Here is a 22,122-nt window from a genome sequence, read left to right on the forward strand (position 1 = left end):
TCAAAGTTAATGCATTTGCAATGTTTCTCGGATGTCACCGGTCTTTTAAAGGAGTTTTTTTGTCTTAGCTCATTAGTACCGATGATTCTGTGGGGAATTGACTTAGAAGTCAGGGAATATTTTACTCCTGTTTTTTTCAAGCTGGTTGAAAATACTGTTTAACACGTGGGGGCAGAATTTAAAAGTTGATAGCCACCACTAAGAAATCAGCATTAGCGGTTGGAGAAATGGCTCAGCAGTGAAAAGGACTGTCTGCTCTTCCAGAGGGCCCCGGTTCAATTCCCAGCACCCACATGGCAGCTCACAACGGTCTATAACTCCTGTTCCAAGGATCTGACACCCTCACACAGACATACATGCAGGCAAACCGCCAATGCACATAAAGTAAAAATGAATCCATCTTCAAAAGAAAAAAGACAGCATTAACTGTTATCATAACTGAACAATTACTTCTCAAACTCCATGACAGACAATCTGTCCTTCCTCGGAGAGAAACTGAGACAGAAATGTGTCTCAGAGTCCAGAACTTGTGGTACAAGGAGTGGGGGAGAGAGGACAGGATCATTAATTTTTTTTAGACACTGCCCCTGTATTTTTCGAGCCACCTACATATCCAATTAGTCACAGCAGGCCTAATGCCATAGCAACTGACCTACTTTCTGAGAATAAACGGCTTGACTGTGGGAGGTAAGCTAATTCTTTTGAAAGAAAGGTTACATTAAGGGAACCACCTTATGCAGAGCTTAAATGTCTTTCTCCCATTAAACCAAATTACTCTCTAATGCTATTAGTCACCTTATCATAGGACTTAACTCACTGCCTGAAGTCCAACCAACACGCACTACAGAACACATACAAATCATGTGATGTACAATACATAGCTCGCCAGCTCTCTTTGTCCATTGTCCAAGCTCCTCTTCCTCATGGCCTACTCCTCCCGAGGGATAAGGTAAGTGCGCCTCTCTTAGGTCTGAGCAGGTAAATGCAACGCCAGGTAGTAGTTTACATCCGGACGTGTCTATAACAAGCAACGCTTCCCGCAGCTCACCTTCTCTCTGCTACTGTGAGCAGTCAGGGACCTTTGTGCTGCCCCTCGGAGAGCCGTTCTGTAGTTGTAGAAATTGCTGGATGGATCCATCTGATGCTGTGGAGAGAGAACATCATTAACCATCCACCTCTCAACTTCCCAGATCATGCCAATGCATACAAAGTCAGGGAATTCGTTAGAGGTATGATTTATCCATCACACACACACACACACACACACACACATGACAACACCAACAGCACCAGCAGCAACAACAACAACACAAGTGTTTTCCTTCCTGAGGTTTGGTTTGTTTTTAGAGGCTTATGTGAACTTTGATGATGTCAAACCTAAATCAAATGCGTTCGTTTAAGCTAGTTGTTGAGATCAGAACTATTAAAATCAGTGTGAGAGATCCAAACCCTGGCATTAGAAAAGTTTCTGGTTCTACTTGATGGTCAGTGGGCCAGGTCACAGGTAACACCTGAAGAGAACTTGCTTTCTGCAGTTCTAACAATCATTCATAAACCATGAAAACATGCCATGTTTGTTTGTTTGTTTGTTTGTTTGTTTGTTTGTTTTAAAAAAGAAGTTTACTAGAGAATTCAAATAAAAGGATATATACTTGATGGTAATTTCCACTTTAGGCAACTAATTTGGGTGAAAGAATGTTTATTATGTCCAATGACTTGAGATGGTCAACATTAATACACAAAAGGTAACAGGAAAATGAACACTATTCAAACACACACACACACACACACAGAGAGACAGAGACAGAGAGACACAGAGAGAGATACAGAGAGAGACAGAGACAGAGAGAAAGAGAGAGACAGAGACAGAGAGAGACACACACAACACACACAGAGTCATATCTCACACTCACACACACACACAGAAACGTATAACCTCAGAGTTATATAGGAGTAGCTGTTTGGATTAACCAACTTTGCTCAAATAGTGGTGAATGAATATTCTAAGGAGATAAAGACAATGTACAAAAGACAAACTGGGAAGTAGACCTTTCTCTATGGTCCAGGACCCCAGTTCTATTTTGGTATATAAAATTCTATTTTGCATGACTCAGAAGTCAGCATTTCTCCCATCAATTACTCCAAAACCTCTGTGAAACGACCAGCTCTAAATCAACTTTATCTTGCCCTCTTCAGTCTGCGTCCCTTTCCTACCTCCGGGTCTGAAAGCCTTTTCCTTTGATGGTACTCTCTGATGGATGGAGAAGCAGCATCCTACGGCTGAATCCCATCATCCAGGTCCCTTGCTATCCATCCCAGGCTGCCCTAACACTCAGCCTCCCGAGTGCAGGTACCACAGGCATGCTCTATCCACTCAACACCGAGTCATCCCTTTTACATACCTCAAGAATGTCAAACTTTGCAGTCTTCACTTTGGCCCAGGTTTTCTTAAGTCTCGAGACCGGGCTCATATTCATACCAGCTTCCCGTTTAAGAGGGGCGTAAGGGGAAGAGAATGGAAAACAGAGACGTAAGAAGTCATTGTAGCTTATACTCCCGTAATGCATATGTAACCAAGCATCGGCAACTGAGTCCTCCAACAGTAGTAACAGCCTCCGATTTTACAACATTTCTTTGCTACCTTCTCCTCAGCTCAGAAGCAGCACAGCACAGCTGAAAACGGGCTAAGCACATTTCTTGGGGAATGTAGGTCATACTGGAGGACCTCGACCCTGCCATGTTGTAGCATGTGAGCAGCCAGGGTAAACACACAAACACATGATCATGACTGCAGTCCTTCAACACTTTACTTATAGATGCTGAAGTTCATATGGTGAGGGTTTTCTGAGGCAGGGCCTCATGTAGTTTAGACTGGTCTGGGCTTTTCTCCAGAACTAAGACTGGAATTTTAGCTCCTCCTGTTTCAGTCTCTCATGTGTTAGGAGAAAAGATAGAAGACACTGGACCTGACAAGATGCTAAAGTTTGACTTTATATTATATTCATATTGAAAATTCTTTTTTTAAAAATTACTTTCAATCACTTCAAACTATTAGAACTCTAGCTCATTGGCCATTAGAAAACAAAACAGAACAGTTGGTGACTGGGCTCCAGGTTATTTGCTGACCTGTTTCCTGTCACCTAACCTGTCATGCATAGTTTCCATAAAGTTCCTCACATCCCCACTATACATTCCTTCAAGAATAAGCTAAGTTCTAGGCTGGGGAATTTTCCCAATGTTGTCTGGCTGCCCCAGTAGCAGAGATCATACCAATATGGCTCCACAGTCCATACCTGTCCCATCATGCCTGTCCCAGTGAAAACCTATATCCTATAGCTACTTGGTACCACACTGCAGTGGAAAAGGAGTCTACATGGACCTAAATGAGTACATGTATTCATCTCCTGCCACCAATATTTCTATGTTTAGTAACTTTAAGAGATTTCTAATTGAGGCAAGACACAGATACAGATCTTAAATGTCCAATGAGATGAATTTGATAGGTGTACGAGGTCATAAGTCTCCATTCCAGTCAAGTTTAACAGAACTTTCCATCACCCGGAAAGCTCCTTTCAACCCACTTCTGGTCAGTTTCCACCTCCTCCAGAAATGGTCACCTATCACTAGACATTAGTTGGCCTTGTCTATCCTAGACCTTACATGAGTGGGATCCCACTGCACATGCCTTGTCGTGCCTGACCTGGTAAAGGCTCAGCACGTCGATTGTGAAACTCATCCAGCTTAGCTATGTTTCAGTGATTCATCTTTACTGCTCCAGAGCATTTATTGTGTGACTGCACCACGGTTTGCTCAGTCATTTACTTGCAAACAGGCATTTGGGCTCCTTCCAAGCTGGGGCTATTAGGGATAAAGCCTCATTTATAATTCTAGCACAAATCTTTCTGTAGGCGTGCTCACTAGTTATGAGGCAAATACGTTGGCATTGGAACATCTAGATTACAGGGTAGGTTTTTGATTAGCTTTATAAGAAACTGCCAGTTGCTAAAGCCATAAAACTATGCAAACGCCCTCTCTTCCTGTATAACACATTCCACGTACCCCCTTACCCCGGACAATATTTGCTGCAACTAGTTTTGATTAAGTTATTTTGGTGTATGAGGTGGTCCTTTGCATTTCTGATGATCCTTTATATACTTACTATCCCCTGGTTAGTTATCCAGTGCAATTGTATGGTTCTGTATGCGTCACGGATACAAGCTCTTTGTTGGCTATATGTTAATATCTTCTTCCATACTATGATTTGCCTTGGCACTTTCTAATTGGCAGACGAAGAAAACTAAGTTATCCTCTGTCCCTGAGGACCCCTGTGCTTAGATGCCCGCTCTACCCACTATTTCTATGGAGTCAAACATAGTCAACATTTCAATGGGGGAAAACAAAGGCAGATGATAGAAGACAAAATACGAAAAAAAGGAGTATAGTGAAGAGATTTATCAGGATAAATATTGATAAACTAAATTGAGAAGATTCTCGAGCTTCAGTGACCTAACTCCTCTCTTCCTTTTACACAAATATTTCCTGAGTGCCTGTAGGTGTGTAAATGGCCACTGAGTATTAAGATGGAGCCACAAAGATTTGCTTCTATCTGTGCCAATAAAATCAGTAGAAAGGAACACAGTGTCTGTCATTACAGCCCCCATGATCCTCTGCAGTCATTAAAGCCCCCATGATCCTCTGGAGGGAGCTAGAAGCAAGACCGCAGTCATAAGCTGATGTTGTCTCAGAGGCACGGGCAAGAGTGAAGAGCTTGGTTTCTTAGGCCATCCTCAGGCTACTGCTGACGAGATGGCAAGATTTCATCTCAGGTCAGGCCATTTCCATAATGCTTGATATACCTGCTGCCCAAATACCTCTAGAAACCTTGTATTTAGACAAGTGTTTCAGTTCTCAGCTTTTACAGATGGATATTTAACTGAGCATAGATGAACTAAAAACAGTCAATGAATGGCCTTTAAGAAGGAAAGACTATATGTACTTGGCACTAGTTTGGGTCTATAAAGCATTCTGAACGTTTCATAATAACTCTGGATTAAAGAGAGTAGAGTTTTCAGGAAAGACAGATTTTCAGTAGATACAATTTCCAAGCCCCATAAAACTAGTGTATACACACACACAAACACTCACAGATGATTGCCATCAAAGAATTGAAGTTTCCAATGTTGAAACACTCTCGAGCCACATCGATGAAATACTCGATCATCCTCGCTCGGTGTTTCTTCTTCACAGGCTGTAAGAAAAACGAGCGTGAGCAGACAGGAACCCAAAAAACAGGCCCAACAGATAGAAGGTAAAGCAGGAAAACTGGATCTGAGAAAAACAAATGTGTTGTCTCACCATGCAGATTTCTGTAGCAACCAAGTAGCTTAGACGATTAAACCATTCTACATACGCTTCCAAGTTTCGTGTTTTCTTCCGTTCGCTGAAGCAACTCTACAGTGGAAGCAACGTGGATAGATAAGCCTGTGAATACGCCTGGATGCGCTCGCAAACATGTCCTTCCTTCCCTCCCAAGAACTGAAGTTCCTCTGAAATGATGTTATCCTGGGTGGCATGTGCCCTCAGACCCTCAATTACAAAGAAGGGTCTGCTGGTTACTTTTAACTGTCCACTTGACAGTCTCCGTGACAAGCTACTGGACAAGCTAGAATCCCGTGGGAAGAGCGAGTCTGTGGGAGACTGCCTTGACTGTTAATGGATGTAGGAAGGCCCTGCCCATTTCTGAGGGCAGCAGCACCATTTCTTCTAGGCAGGGGGAGCTGAACAGCACAGCACAGAAGCTCGTGTGTGAACAGGCCTGGCTGCACGTGTTTCTTTCTGTTCCTTTCCCCTCTTTAAAGGCTAAAGTTTTATTTCTGAGGAACTTGCCATTTTTAGAGTGAGCTACATAAGAAAGCCAAAATGTTGCATGCCCCTCACCCTAAGAGTAAACCAGGGCATACAAAATTCCCCTTAAACCCTAGCATGTTTCACTCTGCTCTGGACCGGGATGTGACTAGCTACTTGGGTTCCGACCTTGACTTCCTCTCTATGGTGGCCCAGAATCTGGAACTGTGAGCCAAACAAGCTCCTTCTCCCGGAGTCCTTTATTACCAGGGCATTTTATCACAGCACAGGGCATTTATCAATTGCACAGAAATGCAATTGGCAGGGGGTTTCATTCTCCAACAGCCTTGGGCTGCCCATACCAATTGCTATCAACACAGCAAGGAGAGGGAATACAGAATTTTGGAGCACCATTTACCCGAAGATAAACGGAAATCTACACCAAGAGCATCTTGAGTAGGGTGAATGCCACACTGTTCATCTTAGCGTGGAGTTCAAGGTCAAGCTTGGGGGGGTTCATTAATCCTCTTTCCTTCCTTTCAGAAGACACAAACAAAACATTCCACTAGCCTCCTATTGAAAAACCCAGTCCTCACTTCCCATACTGAGAGAAGCTGGTCCAAGGCGGGAAACAGCTGTTGGCTTGTCTCCCAGAGAGACTTCATCAGTAGATTATAGCAGCTGCAGATAGCCTAACAACTCAAAGTGCTTCTAGAGGTCACTCTAGAATGGGGGAAATGTGTTCATGTGTTCATGAAATGTATAGTGTATGTCCAGTACCATGTTCTTTACATGTGTGCAGATTTACTTCCAGAAAGGGGCCAGACCACCTGGAGCCTTTCAGGGACAGAGAGGCAGGCTTGGTGCACATCCTGCCTCTCTGTCCCTGCTTCTGAACTGCGGGCAGACCGTTCTCTTTGATTTTCTTTCTGGCTTTAATCTGCTAAAACCATTAGGTTCTTATCGTCTTCTCTCACCAACACTGTGTCTGCTGGCCAGGAAGGGCTTATTAAATTCCCCAATAAGGAGGAAGTGATGGAGTAGAACTATTGTATAGGCACTATTGTATAGACCCAGCCCAAGACAAACCCCGATGAATCACAAAACAGCTAATGAAAACACGAAAACAAACAACTCGGTCCTGATTACCTTATCGTTGTCCAAAGGATCCTTCTGCACAAATGCCTGAACAAACTCTTCTGGGCCAATGTAATTGAGTCTCTCCTGGGACAAAAGCAGACAATATTAAAGAAAATGAGAAGAAAACAGATGCCCACTCCCCTCTATTAATTTTGATGCTACCCCGCGTTTCTCAAACCAGGTTATAAAATGAGCTTTTAACCCTGAATACTTTCATCAGCTTCAAGATGTGAAGAGGGGCAATGCTCTCTAACTTAGGTCAATGTTTCCTAAGACAGTTGAAGAATGAAGGAAATAATAAGACAATAACAGGAAACTAATTAGAGGCAGAAAGAAGACCAAGAAGGCCAGTAAACTCTGCTCCCACGTCTTGTTTAGAGTGTGTTTACGAGTAAATTCTCAGGATATCGGGGCATCCATATTCAGATGCCCACACAAATCACGCTCTGGCTGCTTTGTGGATGTTTCCTCTTTTGAGTGATTCTGACCTCTCTCCCGAGATTTACTATCAGCCAACAGTCTGGTTGCCAAAGCAAACTAGCTGTGGCTGCAAAGGGCAAAGCAGATAGTGCCTCACCAGCTCGATGTGGGTCAGCTGCTGGGCCAATGTGTAAGGGTCGCTGCAGACGGTCATGATGTCCCGCTGTATGGACTGGGGCTTGGTCTTCAGAACCGTGAGCCGGTCCGTGGCTGTGGAGCTGAGCTTAGCCAGGACTTCCTCATACTGGCTGAGAGCGGCGAGTTTTCGGATCAGACACTGCATCATCTGCTGGACGTTCTTCCGGTACGTCTGCTAGGAAGTGAAGGGAGGATGGTATTCTTGCCCTGCGCACTCTTCTCCAGCCGTGTGAGGCCTCAGACACCCTGTCTTCAAATGCTCTGAGCTCTAGCAGATAAACACCTAGGTTTCAATAACCTAGGTTCTCTCAGGCTGCCTTTGAAGATATAATTCAGGCTGGGCCTCAAAAACACCTCAGAAACTTCAGATTAGCTATAGAGGTGCTCCAGCATAATGAGTACTACATACAACTAAGCGTGCTCTAGTGAAACCGTGTCTGTTCACTATCTCAAGGTGGATCATCGTCTTCCCATGTTTTTACAGTCACCTACGGGGCTTCTCCATGCCTGTAATTTCCAGCCTGTTTTGCCAAGTGCACAGCAGCTACGTGACAAGAACGCACCATCACCGTCTACTCTACCTTCCTGATCTTTCCTGTCTACAGTCGAATTGGGTATTCACTCTTGTCGTCTGACCTCTCTTGACTCCTGTCCATTCCCTCCCGTGCACGGGTCAGTACTGATGTTCACTGCCACTCTCTCACAGGGCAGCTCTTGCCACAATGCTACCACCAGATGCCACCTCATTGATGACTGCACCATGCTATACTCATGACTCTTAGGAGGCGTAGGTTACAAAGGTATTTCATGTATTATAGGTAAATGTCGACCACTTGCCTCTAAAACACTCTTTAAAGCAAAGTAATGACTTCCCAGTCAACCACTCTTCCTTCTTTCCTTCCTTCCTTCCTTCCTTCCTTCCTTCCTTCCTTCCTTCCTTCCTTTGTTGAGTATAGTTATTTGATATGGAGTTATTCTGGTCTTTCTTTTCTAGCCTCCAACTGCTAACAGCCAACCATCCTTCGAGGTAAATTATGGTGCTCATGTTGGCAAGAGCCGTGCAGACTGACTCAATGCCAGCTGGGCACTTAGGCAGATAGCTCCACAGGAGGACAGACCCAGGGAGCCTACAGATGTGGGCAAGCCTATGCTTACTCCTCAATGGCTTTTTAAAAGGTGCCTAGTAGCATCTGCCAAGATTTCGAAATTTGAAAATTGTAAGCCTAAAAGATATATTTTTTTTTCTAATTTGATACCAGCCAGAGATACATGAGAACCAGTCTCAAACAAATAAACAAACAACACCCCCCCCCCAGGGAAAAAGCAAACAAACAAAACTTCAAACAATCTAGGTCCCACTGAGGATTAAGGTTGGAGGCTGTTAATTTGTATTTATCACTCAAAGAAAAATATGTCTTTCCTTGGTATCCAAACGAGTCAAACGTAAGTACTGGGCTACATTATACCCAGCCCAAGCTCACCTTCTCTAGGAACACTGAGATACACCCGAACTGACTTGTGAGGTATACTTTGGTCTTCTCTACCAAACGTCCTTATAAATGCCTACATGCGTGTTCCTACTGCTTCTTAAAGCTATGCGACAGTTCCCAATATATGACTCTCCTTGAGACACGTTAGCTACATCATGTGCCACCCCGAGTAGAAAACATGTTACATTTTTTTTACAGTCATTACAACTTATTTACAGAGGCTGGAGAGATGGCTCAGTGGTTAGAGCTCTTCCAGAGGACCTGGGTTCAATTCCCAGCACCCACATGGAGGCTCCACCGCTGTCTGTAGCTCCAGCTCCAGGAGTCCCAAAACCATCACACAGATACACAAGAAAGCCAAATGCCAACGCACATAAAACAACAGCCACAAAAACTAGTTACAGGCGTAGGCCACAACTGCCGTTTTCTAACATAAAAAGTGTATTTTGGTGTAGATAAGGGACATCTTGGTCAAATTTTTCTGAGAAGAGTTAAAAAGTACAAAACCAAAAGCAAAACTGAATTCTCTAAGCCCACCATTCCTATGGGTGAGCTCAGCCATGCCTGAGTACATCTGAGCCAAGCAGCAAGGTACACACAAGGCTGGCATCACTAACTGCTGCTCACAGGAGTGGGGCTGGCATATTTACTGTGTAAATGTTCTTATTCGATAGTCAGAACAGATTCCTACACTACTCGGTTTATTGTAAATAAAGCAAAAGTCAGCCCAGTGCTCTTTCCTGGAATACTAAATGTAAGGAACATGTGTAGAAAAGTTCCTTTCCACTTGGGAAAGCAAAACACCCATCTTTAAAATGTGCGTCATTTTATATCCCACACAAGATATTCTATATCTCACACCTCGCCTTCTCAGGGTCCCTAACACAAGAGACTTTTGGTGGGAATGGCCACTTTTCTACCGGTCACCACCTGAAGGTCCCAGCAAAACAAACAAACAATCAAAATCAAAAAACCCAGTGGGCTGAGCAGGATGGGCTGCAGCTTGGGGCAGGTTTCTGATTGAACTGGGATGAGGCACAGTCTGCGCAGCACACTGCAGATCCACCTCAGATGATTCTGGCAGGCAGCAATGGGTAGGAAGCAGAACTCTCCTGAAAGTCTTATCAGGTGAAAGATTTGTGTTCTCCACTGAAAAATGTCATCTTTAGAAAGAGGGTGGGGGAACTTCAAGTCACAGTGAACAAAAACCAACAGCAAGATATAACACAAAAAAGTACACAATGGAAGTACTGAATCTGTGTGGAGGGAGAGGGAGGGAGGGAGAGGGGGTACTGTGACCCCTTTCAAAGCTTCCTGCTTTCATCTGATGCCGTTTGAGAAATCAGGTCCTGTGAAGTTAAGCATGCCTCCTCACTGAGTCATGAATTGCTAAATATGTACTTATTCTTCTTTATAACTTCAGTTGCCAGCGACAGTAATTACCTGGCAAATAAAGGCTGAAGTCCTTATTACAAACGCCAGCCCCTTAAGGAAGGGAAATTGCATGACGCCCACTCTGGTCATTTGTCATGAAATTCAATCATTAGTTTTATTTTGTGTTTCTTTCAGGTGAGCCCTAATAAAACCACTTCATCTGGGGCAAATCCCCAGGGGAGAAGCACATTAAGTCAAATTATGTGGAACTGTCCTAGCAGATCCTAAAGAACCTGACTAAATTATACACAGGGCACACCTGGACTCACCGATTGCCAAAAAGAAAATATCCCCTGAAGTCAGAGGCAAGAAGCAACAGGTCCCAATTCAAACCAAGGATTCTTCAACTGGGAGGAATAATGTTTCCCCATTCTCATAATTGACTTGCTTCTTCATTCAGTCATCTGTCCATCCTCCATCCATCCATCCACCATCCATCCATCCACCATCCATCCATCCACCATCCATCCATCCATCCATCCATCCACCATCCATCCATCCATCCATCCATCCAACATCCATCCATCCATCCATCCATCCATCTAACATCCATCCATCCAACATCCATCCATCCATCTAACATCCATCCATCCAACATCCATCCATCCATCCAACATCCATCCATCCATCCAACATCTATCCATTCATCCATCCATCCATCCATCTACCATCCATCTATCCACCATCCATCCATCCATCCACCCATCCATTCAAATATACTGGGAACCAAGTACATGCCCAGCATTAAATAGGAGTTAAAGAAACCATAGTGAACAAAATGATCATAGACTAGAGTCCAATGGAACAACAAACAATGAACTACAAGTCCCAGAGTGCCAGGAAACAAAAGGTATAAAAGTCAAGAATGGGAGGGTCTGTGACTTGGAGTCGTGGGAGGTCTCTCTGAGAAGAGAAATTTAGGTACTCGATAGCAGGGAGACTGCCAAGACTGTTAAGTGCAGCAAGGGCCTTTAACACATTAGCACAAGGCACTTAGCGCCATGATTTATGGAATGAGAAGGGAACGAGGAATTTAGAGGACTAGCCAGAACACACCCAAATCAAGCAACTGTTATGTGTGGAGCCAATTCCTAAATTCTGGATAAAAGCAGCCAAGAAATGGCAGCTATCTTGAAGCCCTGGCCAGTGAAGGCAGGCACGGCCTCCACGTACCTGCATTCAGTGTACTCCCCAGTAAATCCTGTTTACCTACTAATGAGCCTGCTGACCTCTCCATGCTGTTAACACAAGCGGATCAACATCAACGAGAAGTTGGAGTCAGAGAATGTCTGTCCCTTTCCTCCATTTCCCCCAATTCCTGAAGCCGTGACCTTGTGGATAAAGACCAGATCTCAGTAAACAAATGAAAAGAAACACCATGGTTTTTATTTCCATAAGAAAGACCAAAAGCCATCAATTTGGCATTTTCAAATCACTGCATTTTATCTTTAAAATTAATAATAATAATAATAATAATAATAATACAGTCTGGAAGTATAGCTCAGCAGGTAAGAGCACTGACTGCTCCTTCAGAGGTCCTGACTTCAATTCCCAGCAACCACATGGTGGCTCACAACCATCTGCAATGGAATCTGATGCCCTCCTCTGGTGTCTGAAGAGAGCAACAGTGTACTCACAGACATAAAATAACTAAAATAAATCTTTAAATATAATAATAATAATAACCAGGTATTCCTTTTATGGGAAGAAACAAGTTTAGAAGCAATTTCTAGATCCTATCTCTGAGAAGCAACAAAGAAGAGATCGGCTGGCAGCATGGATAGCTCTGTATAATTGAACCAAACTGAAAAATTGACTGTGACTTAGATCTTGCTTCAGAGAAGATACAGCCCTGGGATGGCGCTCATCCTTTGACCAGTTTGTCATAAGCCAAAGCCACTGAGCCAACCTAGGCCCTGCCAAGCAGCCAGCAGCTGCCATCCCTAACAGAACGCTTCCGGCAAACTGCACTGTTGGACATTCACCTTTGTGGGTGTCCATCTGCATCAGTTCATTCTCAGCAGCAAGAACCTAAGACAGGCAAACGGATCAGAAGAGCCACACCAGTGGGGCATTCCGCACAGCGCCAGGAAAGAAGATTGAAAGCATTAACTCTTGGGTTAAAACCATATGAGAGAGCTAAGTGCTCAGAAGAGCTGGTTTTGCCTCCTGTCATGGATCTTAGGATAGGAGAATGGCAGTAAGACACAGTGACACGAGTCAGGTCAGGTGTCTTGAGGTGTTATCTCTGCAGCACAGAGCTGAGGGAACCACTTCTCCAGGGAGCTGACACAGAGGCCCAGTGCATCTCTCCACCTCTGGGACATCGCTCACTCACTGCCAGGTGCCTAGTCTACCTCTTTCTAGGTGACAGCGTTACATCCATGCCAAACTTGTTCCCAGAAACTTATCAGCCACACGGAAACTACAAAGCTATCCCTTGCCCAACAAGCTTCAACACACAAAGTTAGCCCTCCGGGCCTGCTTCAAATAACCTCGACTCTATTGAAGCCGGTTAGCACCTGCCTATCAAAGGCTCAGTTGAGGTAAGTGATATTTATGAAGTATGACCTAAGAGACTTTGAATCTCCACTTATTCTGGGTCCTACCCTTGAAACAACTTCCGGCACCAGAATCCTTGGATTGTTTCCTGCAGGCCACCCCCAGCCCCAGGAGTCACCTTTGCTAATTATACAACAGTGCATCCTCTCTCTTTTATCAAGAAGAGTTCACGGTGAACACTGTAAAAGGCATGTTAAGCCTCCTACACAAAATCCCTCCACAGAATGCGTTGTTTACTATTTCTCCTGTATGTCATCACACTTATGTCTGTCTGGCAAATGTTCTACTGGCCCCAAATTTCTAAGTTTTTCACTTAATGCCCAGAATAATTAGTCTGTTTCTTTCTCTCCCCTGACATTCTGTAAACAGCTGTATTTCCCTTTGATTCAGAATTTACAAGCCACAGCCATCCTTGCCAGCTACACTCATACTAAACACTAGCATAAGTGCTTTCCCCTCCATGGCCTGGACTGTCTATTTCTAATTAAGAGTTATTAATATGCTATTTAGCTGTATCTACCTTAAGGGTGGGCAGACACAGAAATTAATATGTGAGCTGGGTCAAACCTTTGCAGAAGACAGACTGAAGTGCAATGAAATCAAACCACACCTGACATCCTGAGTTAGCACCAACACAGCCCCCAAGTAACCACATAGAACTGTAGATCACACTCATTTGAAGTGGACTGGGATAATTATTCCCCCACCCAACCTGCCAAAAGGCCAAGGTAGGCTATGTAGAGGGCTGTCCAAAGTCAACACACACACACACACAAAAAAAAAAACACTGCCAAGTTCTGTGGCAATCCAGCCCAGGTCCCTCCTAGGCTTTATCTGGAAGTGCCAATGGCTTTCCTAAACTTCGGTGACCAACCTCCTCGCCACTGGCCATCCTGTGCGCCAGGTCCTTAAGGTTCCTCATCATTCTCTCGTCCCGGAAGTCATAAGGAAATGTTTCTGTCCACTCTGTCAAGAGCTGAAGGATTTTAGGTGCAATTTTTCTCATCTGGTTCTAGGGAGAAAAGGAAATCTGCGTCAGAGATATCCATCACTGTGGTCTGCGATAAATAAACAACCAAGTAACTGGTGTCGCTGGCTGACGTCTAGCGCTGCAAACTCTCTGGAGTGGAAGAGGCATCAAGTGCAGTCAACCAAGGTGGGACTGAGGGTCCTCTGTGAATATAACCCATGGTCCTAGAAGCAGGAGATAAGCAGGCTATCACTGAAACACTTCCTGAGCCCTACGCCATGATCTTCACACCCTTCCCAATTCCATATGCACAGTCGTGGTGCCATTTAGGCCCCATCAGCCTGGGGCTGAGCGGGGGTCACTTATGGAGATCACAAAACCTAAGCCAGAGCTAGCCAACCTAATGAAAACAACCATTCAAATGTCGCCTTACCTTATCGCCATCCCCTTCACTCAGTCGCTGGTGCTCAACACACAGGTGGCAAACCTTAGCCATGAGCTCGTACGGATGCATGAATAACCGAGAACTAAGCAGGAAGGTGAAGATGTATGTCCTCTGCAGCAAGAGAGAGAGAGAGAAAAAAGAGTCGTCACTGTTACAGTCTCTCTGACCTCCATCCCTGCACATTACAACCTTCTTCTACATCGAAGTTAGCAGGCTGCAGGTCGGGCTAAACGTCTGCCAATAAGCAGCCTCAGATCCTTTCCCTTAACATACACTAAAAATAACAAGATATATTCAATGCCTGGAATAATCCAGAGGACATTTCCTTATGGGTCATCGGGAGGCAGGACATACTCATTTTCCTGTGTAATCAAAAATACTGAAATTCAGCCCAGAGAGGCAGGACTGCCTTAAATATGTTGCCCACGTGGAATAAGGTTGTATGTCCAGATAGCATCTCCCGTAACCAATAAACAAACAAACAAACAAACAAAAAAACAGACCACCCTATTCCCATTCAGTCAAGAACTCTCCGTAGAATGTTCAGCGTAGAATACGCTGACATTCAAAGGCTGACTTGCAACCGTCCTAAGTGGCTCGCTCCAGACTAAGCAGCCGGATGAAGGGCAATACAACACTATGCTTTAACCACACTGTCTCCTGAGGAGCTGGCGGTGAAGCTGCGCTTGTTTGTTCTACAGTTCCAGGCTCCCCGTGAAAAGAGGAATTCCACAGACTGTTTGCTCCCCCTCCCAACCCTCCTCAGGCACCTTTAGTGCTTCATAAACACTCACAGGACTGAACACAGGATTCCTTTTACTTTTGATAACATAGTTCCCTGGGTGCGGGCATATTTGAGAACGCTATGTAATGAATCACACAGAGATAGCTCAGTAAGGGACATTATGGTGAATTACCATTGGCAGGCACACACTCTGCTTTGTGCAACAGGGTTATTATTGTATTTATGAAAACTAATAAATGTGGTCTCTAGGTATTTTCCATGGACTCGCTATCAATAACAGCTGCCTAGAAAACTCAACCTCTGTGTCCTTCTAAATTCAGACACAGCAGGGAAGGGGAACTCAGTTGGGCCAGACAGGAAACCAAGGAATAAATATGTGGTGTTGACCTTTGACCTCTGTCTCCCCTCCTGCCTCTTGGAACAAAGACTGAGATATGACTCAGTGAATTTCCTAGCTTAGGAAGTACCTTATAAGCTATCAAGGGAAGCCAAGCCAAGCCAACAGCACCTGATGGCCAATCTATAAATCATCACATTTGGGTGTAACATCTCTTTCTGTGGACTTTCCCTAGCTACAATCATGCCATATTCTAGGAGCAGCCCATCCTCTCCCTGATGGCATTTTTATTTACGGAGCAAGATGTAGACACACAGTAAGTCTACAGGCAACGCTCCATTTAGGCTGCCTAAAATGAGGTGGACAACCAAAAAAGAAACAGACAGGGAGACTCTACCGCAAGCTCATCCAGCTCATGGTCTTAGAGCTTTCAATAATCACTATGTATTTTCTTCTTCGAAAAAATTCTTAGCAACCTAGATAACTGCACAGCAAAGGCTGTGTCCCTGCATAGCCTGCTACAGTTTTTAATCCATACAGTTGATGAGTTTTTGAGGAACTGCAATACCTACATCAGGATAGTAATCCACATTGGGTACCAAGTGTTGGATAAGGGCTTCCAGAGACCCAGAAAGGAGGTTGTTGTCATGGTAGTACAAGCCTCCACAGCTGTCCTCTGCGGACTGGTAGAGGTTTCGGTTGTAGCCACTGCTGTCAAACATTGCTGAGAAGGGGGGCGTCTGAGGCATACTTTCCTAAGAGGAATAAAAAATACAAGAGAACAAACACAATGATCAGTGACGTGGTATGAAGAGGTAAGATTCGGTCAGTCATTCTTATAACGGAAGTCAGGCAAGGAGAGAAAAGAGCTGCCACACACTGTCAGAAGCATGAGGAGCCAAACCGCTCTGAGTTCCACACGCATGCATACGTTCAACCAAACAGGATGAAACGCCTAGATCCAGTCCTGATCCACTCGGGGCCATTTTCCCATCACGTCTTTACGGTCACTCGTGAACAGGCGTAGAGGAACCAGACTCCAGCTGTGTCAAGTGTCGAGAGACTTAAGGCTGGCTCCCCATCTTTATTAGATGGTCAGATAATTATTCGACCTTTGCATCTCTCATCAAATCTGGGGTTGGGGGTGCTGTGTGTATAGCGTGTGCAAAGCCTCTGACATTGAGGAGACACTTTATGGTTAAGAACAAGGAGTACCGCCCAACCTAGATAAGTTGCTCTTACCAGTTGGTGTGTTTTGTCAGTCACAAAGCCCCTGTCAGACACTGCTCAATGTAGGCCAGAAGCCATTAAGTTATTACTTGGATTTCAAGGGACCTATGTCAGGGCCTGTGAGGGGACTCAGGTTTCTGGCTGTGTCTGGACAATGGAGGCATTCAGGACTTGTGGAACCAGGAGGTCCAGAGCTGAAGGAAAGCCAAATGCTGTGCCCAGGACACAGGACATTCAGGGGCTCAGGACTGACTGGGAGCAACTTGTGGAGGGTGCAGGGGGACACAACCTGGACTAATCCTTCTTTTCTAGATGCTGAAAGGTATTTGCATCGTATCTAGGGGGTGGAGCTCAGTTCTCCCACAGCATCTGTCCCACCTAGGCCTGTGGGGGATGAGCTAGAAGCCTCATAACATGGGTGCACGGGTTTGAGTAGGTGATGCCCAAGGAATGGCGTGTTGGGAAAAAGGCTATAAAGCCAATGTGGCAAATGAAAACAGCATCTAGGAAAAACAAGAATCAAGAATGATACAGAGATACAGAAGTGCTGGACGTGGTGGCACATGCCTTTAACCTGAGCACTCTGAAGGCAGAGGCAAGCAGGTCTCTGTGAGTTCAAGGCCAGCCTGATCTACAGAGTGAGTTCCAGGATATCCAGAACAATGTAGACAGATCTTGCCTCACAGAGAAAGACAGGAAGATAGAGAGAAAAAGGCTTCATGATGCAACGTTGTCCCCAATCAAAACCAGTTTGGTGTCCTAGAACACCTTCCAGGGGTGGCAGCCACACAGAATAAAGAATAGAAACCCCCAAAGACCTTTTCTACCCAGAACCATGAAGTTTCCTTGATATTTCTTTCACTTGTTATTGGAATGAATCTACTCAAGTGTCTCTGGGAGATGGTTAACCAGGACTTGTAAACTCCAGAAAATCAAAAAATGATAATGGCCCCATTCAAAGGGGCCAGAGAAACCGCCTGTTTCAGGAGGTAGAAACTAGACTTCCTTTCAAACTGCAATCAGTTAGAAGCAGTCTCTGGAGGATCAAGGGCGAGCCTGGAGGATCTGGAGCCTGAGTGATTATGACCACGGTAGGATGGTCATAGAATAAGCCATTTGCTCTCACAGTCCCATCTAAACTCCTGTTTCTATGAATGTGACCTAGGACTCAACAAGGTGAGCTCAAATGACCTTGACCCCACCCAGAAGGCAGTGCAGAGAGAGAATTCCCAAAAGTTCCACAGAAAACAAAACTGGTAGAAATGGGAAGAAAGGGATTGTCGACAAGCACTCCACTAGGACGTGTCAAGGCAGAATAAACTGGTTTGGTTGACAGTTATTCAAACAGCCTATGAAATAACACAGCATTACATGGTGAGTAGCACTCAGGGAATCAATGAAATACAGAGGGATTTTCTTGTATTTAACTTTACAGATTGCCATCAAAAGGAATATATACATATATATATAAAATGAGCCAAATAGCAATAGGAAAGATCATGGGACTTCGTGTCCACCAAGCACCAGATAACTGCCAGCTAGCCTGAAAGATGAACTGTAGCACATAGACACAAAACCAGCCGAGTGGTATGGAACGGATGCTTGGAAACTTGAGTTTATACATCTAAGATAAGCCGTGCAGTGTGGTTCCTCAAGCATCGTCAGTGCTGTGGTCTACGTCAACAGCTGGTGTTTGGTCAACAACACCCAGACTCCACATCTGAGCCTTTAGATGGATTTGCTTCAGTTCTGGAATTGAAGACTTTGGGCCAGATGATGAAATGAGATTGTCTCTTGCTAAGAAAATAAATTCCATATCCAAAGCACCAGATATGAGGGTCATTGGAGACTTATGGATGCCCAGGGACAACGTGCCAGTGACTCCTCTGGGCAGATCCAGGCAAAGGCAGGATGCTCTTACCTGTGGCTCCAGTCATCTTTCTATCTCATGGCAGGTCTGGTGCCTTCTCAGCAGCCACCATCCTTCCTTACAGTTCTCATGACTCTGGTGGGGGGAGGGGGGCACAGTCCATGTGCTTATAACTCACTCCTCCCAGGCTTCCTAACACAAAGCCAGCCCCTCCATGATCCACTCCTTTTCTTTTATACAAAGTCTTCCCTGTCCAATACACCTATAAATGGGGACCGATGTCTATTTCCAAAATGTGAGTGTATAAAAGCACTTGGGTAAGTCCTGGCTTGATTTATAGCTAAATCAAACACCAAGAGTTAATTCCCTTGAAAAAAAGACTTGTTTGAGACATGAAGAAACCGGTCGACTATTCAAATCACCATTTAACATATATCGCAGGCTGGAAAAATAACTCTTACCCTAGAGAGTTTCATTTCTAAGTCGGCTGCTTGGAACTCAAGGCGCATTCTAGTCAGCTACTAGCACAGAACTCCTTCCTCTCCCTGACTATCCTTACGTGAATACACCGGCGTGTCTGCATATATACTAATGGAGCTGCTGACCAGTACACAGAGCTGTCCTATACAGACCCTACATGTCTTTTGTCTACTCCAAAGCAAGAAGTTAGGATGGGTCAGCAGAGAACCTTCCTGGAACACATTTGGGACCTGTTGGAGCTTGGTTCTAATGCTTTGATCCAATCAGGAATCTGCGTGTCCAAATGCTAAAGGTCCTTGTCCCCAGTTGGTTTTTTTGATCAATCAATAAAGATGCCAATGACAATGACAACCCTTAGAGTTGCACCAGCTGGGATGCAGAGAGGAAGAGGGGAAAATTGCCAGAGGAGGAGAGCTGCAGGAGCGAGAGCCAATGAGCCATGTGAGATTTCAGGTGAGGGGCCACTAGCCACTTTCCTGATTGGGCCTGGGGTAGCAAGGGAAGGTTTGAGAGTGCCCAGCCTTTGAGGTAGCTAAGGCATTTTAAAAATAAGCTAGTGTGTGTGTGTGTGTGTGTGTGTGTGTGTGTGTGTGTAGGGGTGGGGGCACCAATTCAACTGAGTTAAAGATAATACAAGAATGACTCGTCTTTGAGGCAGAGTCCCTGAAATAGGCTCCCTGCTCCTAACGGCATCACTCTGGGCAGACAGCACAGTAAGACAACAGAAAAGACATTCTTATAAAACAATAAACTGGGCTAAAGGAAAAAAAAATACCTTCCTGGCCACTGAAATTGGCCCACAGATTGTACATTATGCTGGAAAAGTCTCTAGGAGGGATGTGACGTGCCCAACCCAGGCAGAGAAGACGAATATTCCTTCTTAAAATTGATTTGGTAAGCTGAACTCAGCTGTCAGACATCTTACAGGGGCTGTTAATTTGGGCACAAAAATAGATCATGTACTTCCAAGGACCCTGAGGAAGTTTGGCCTGACATTGATCCCTAAGCAAGGGAGCAGGCTGTGGGTGATTTACAGGATGAATGGGTCTGAAAGGCATGTCTAATGGCTTCAGACCAGCCAAAGCTTCAGATGAAAAGCCGCCTTTCCCTGAGCGGCAGACTGGATTTGAATTAGCAACTGCTTTTGCACAATGTTATTTATGATGAAGCAGGTGCACGGGGGCCGAGGTGGATTCAGGTGGTAACTCAAACTGGAGAGGAGGTGGCAGTGCAGAAGGGCATGGGGCGACATCAAAAGCCATTCCTTCCTTCTGAGGCAGATGCTTTGCAAATCTTTCCTAGACCAGCAAGTCAGCGTCTCCTTCACTCTCAAGAGAAGACAGAAACACGTTTTCTGCTCCACGTCATAACAGGTACGAGGTGTTTACAACCCGGCGATGATTACAGTGTTTTAGCAGCAGCCTAAATGCTAGACAAGTGTCCCAATTTAAGTAAGTAGGCAAAGATCTCCTTCTCTCAGCTAAACCTTGAAAGCGCACTTGTTCAGTGGGGAGAGAGTTCATTTGAAACCTGGAACTCAGCCTTTCTCAATTCCCGTCTAGATTCCAAAGGAACTTCGCACCTTACATAGTCAGCAACTCTTTGTTTTCTCAGTTGACACTGCAGACGCTGGGGACAAGTTCCTGAATCCTTCTAGCTGAGACCGACAGCTTCCTTTCAGTGACACCAGACTTGGGGACGCAGGCTGAGCAAAGATCCAGGTGACAGTGGATCTGAGCCCGAGGCCGGGGGGTGCGAGTGGGGAGGCCAGATGAAGCCAAGCTTCTGATGCTACCTGAGCGCAGTGTATTTTTAGGCTCCGGAATGTTGAGATGGTTATCTTCTCCCTCCTTTCCTTAGACTGAGAAGCCTTTTTAGCAGAGACCTCAGAGAGCATCCATGGAAAACGCTGGCAGGCTACAGCGCCACTGATCCTCTTTAGAAAAGAGGTATTTTGTTAAGAAGGCAAGCAGCTGAGAGCAGAAAGAGTACATGGAAACCCTAGAAAGATTACTTATTTAAAATTTTTTTATTAATGTGTATGTAGGGTGGTACCCAAGGAGGCCAGAAGAGGGCGTTAGGTCCCCCTAGAACGTAGTTATAGGCATCTATGAGCCAGCAGGGGTGCTGGGACCTGGGCCTGGTTCCCCTCTGCAAAGAAATGGGAATGTTTTCTGATTTGTTACATGCCCCCCACCTCCCACCCCCACCCCCCCCTCACACACACACACAAGCCAATTTACATTTTGCTTTATCAGCCCTTAAGTTACCTAGAATCTTTCTTTCTTTCTTTCTTTCTTTCTTTCTTTCTTTCTTTCTTTCTTTCTTTCTTTCTTTCTTTCTTTTTTAATAATCCCTAACTGGCAAAGGAAAAGAATTCTGACTCAACTAGTTAACATTTTCAGTTGGAAGAAAAACAAAGGTTAGATTTATGATCTTTTGTCATGGGATGGTGTTAGCAATTTACTAAATCACAAAATGACATTTAGGTACATGGAAACTCTGAATAGGCCTGGAGTGTCATTGAAAACCTTCCTGTAGCATGGGAAGCCAGGACAGGCTGACTTCCTTCATGCCTTTATAAGCCTTTACCCTCTACAGCATCCTTGCAATTCTCGATCTGAGCAGTAGGTGGCGCTTGGGTCCCTGTCTTTGACAGAGCTGGTGCTTTCCAGCACTTGAGCTGGTTTATAAAAACAAGGGAAGGGCAGCTGCTGTACAGGGGATGTGAGGGTCTGAGCACACGACTGAGCTTGGGGAACAAGTAGGACATAAATTAGTGGGCAGTACCCATCCGCTCTATTTCTCGATGCCCATCTGTGATGAGAATCAGTTATCTCACGGAGAATAATAAGACTGATCTCCAAAATCACCATTAGCTAATCAAGTGTTGCCACCAGGGCTGGAATCCTAAGAGAATAGCCTCTTCTTCATTGTCTGATGGTCACCACAGGCTG

The 22,122-nt window shown here is 44.8% G+C and overlaps 1 protein-coding gene across 4 annotated transcripts in view; it reads right to left on the reverse strand.

The window, feature by feature from the left end:
* Positions 1–22,122, reverse strand: part of Rasgef1b (RasGEF domain family member 1B) — a 519,799-nt gene that overhangs the window by 9,525 nt on the left and 488,152 nt on the right. For 3 of the 4 annotated variants that reach the window (XM_085836891.1, XM_021162265.3, XM_029477552.2), the window contains 9 exons: positions 16,158–16,340; positions 14,492–14,614; positions 13,963–14,100; positions 7,562–7,777; positions 6,994–7,068; positions 5,356–5,451; positions 5,146–5,248; positions 2,403–2,482; positions 1,049–1,144 (listed from right to left, as the gene is read on the reverse strand). In XM_085836891.1, coding sequence (XP_085693017.1) covers positions 1,049–1,144; positions 2,403–2,482; positions 5,146–5,248; positions 5,356–5,451; positions 6,994–7,068; positions 7,562–7,777; positions 13,963–14,100; positions 14,492–14,614; positions 16,158–16,340 — 1,110 coding nt within the window. The remainder of the gene's footprint in view (positions 1–1,048; positions 1,145–2,402; positions 2,483–5,145; positions 5,249–5,355; positions 5,452–6,993; positions 7,069–7,561; positions 7,778–13,962; positions 14,101–14,491; positions 14,615–16,157; positions 16,341–22,122) is intronic. The other variant, XM_085836892.1, reaches the window with a different exon arrangement.

This window comes from Mus caroli, unplaced genomic scaffold, assembly GCF_978045245.1.
Source record: "Mus caroli unplaced genomic scaffold, Mus_caroli_1 scaffold_4, whole genome shotgun sequence".
NCBI lineage: Eukaryota > Metazoa > Chordata > Mammalia > Rodentia > Muridae > Mus > Mus caroli.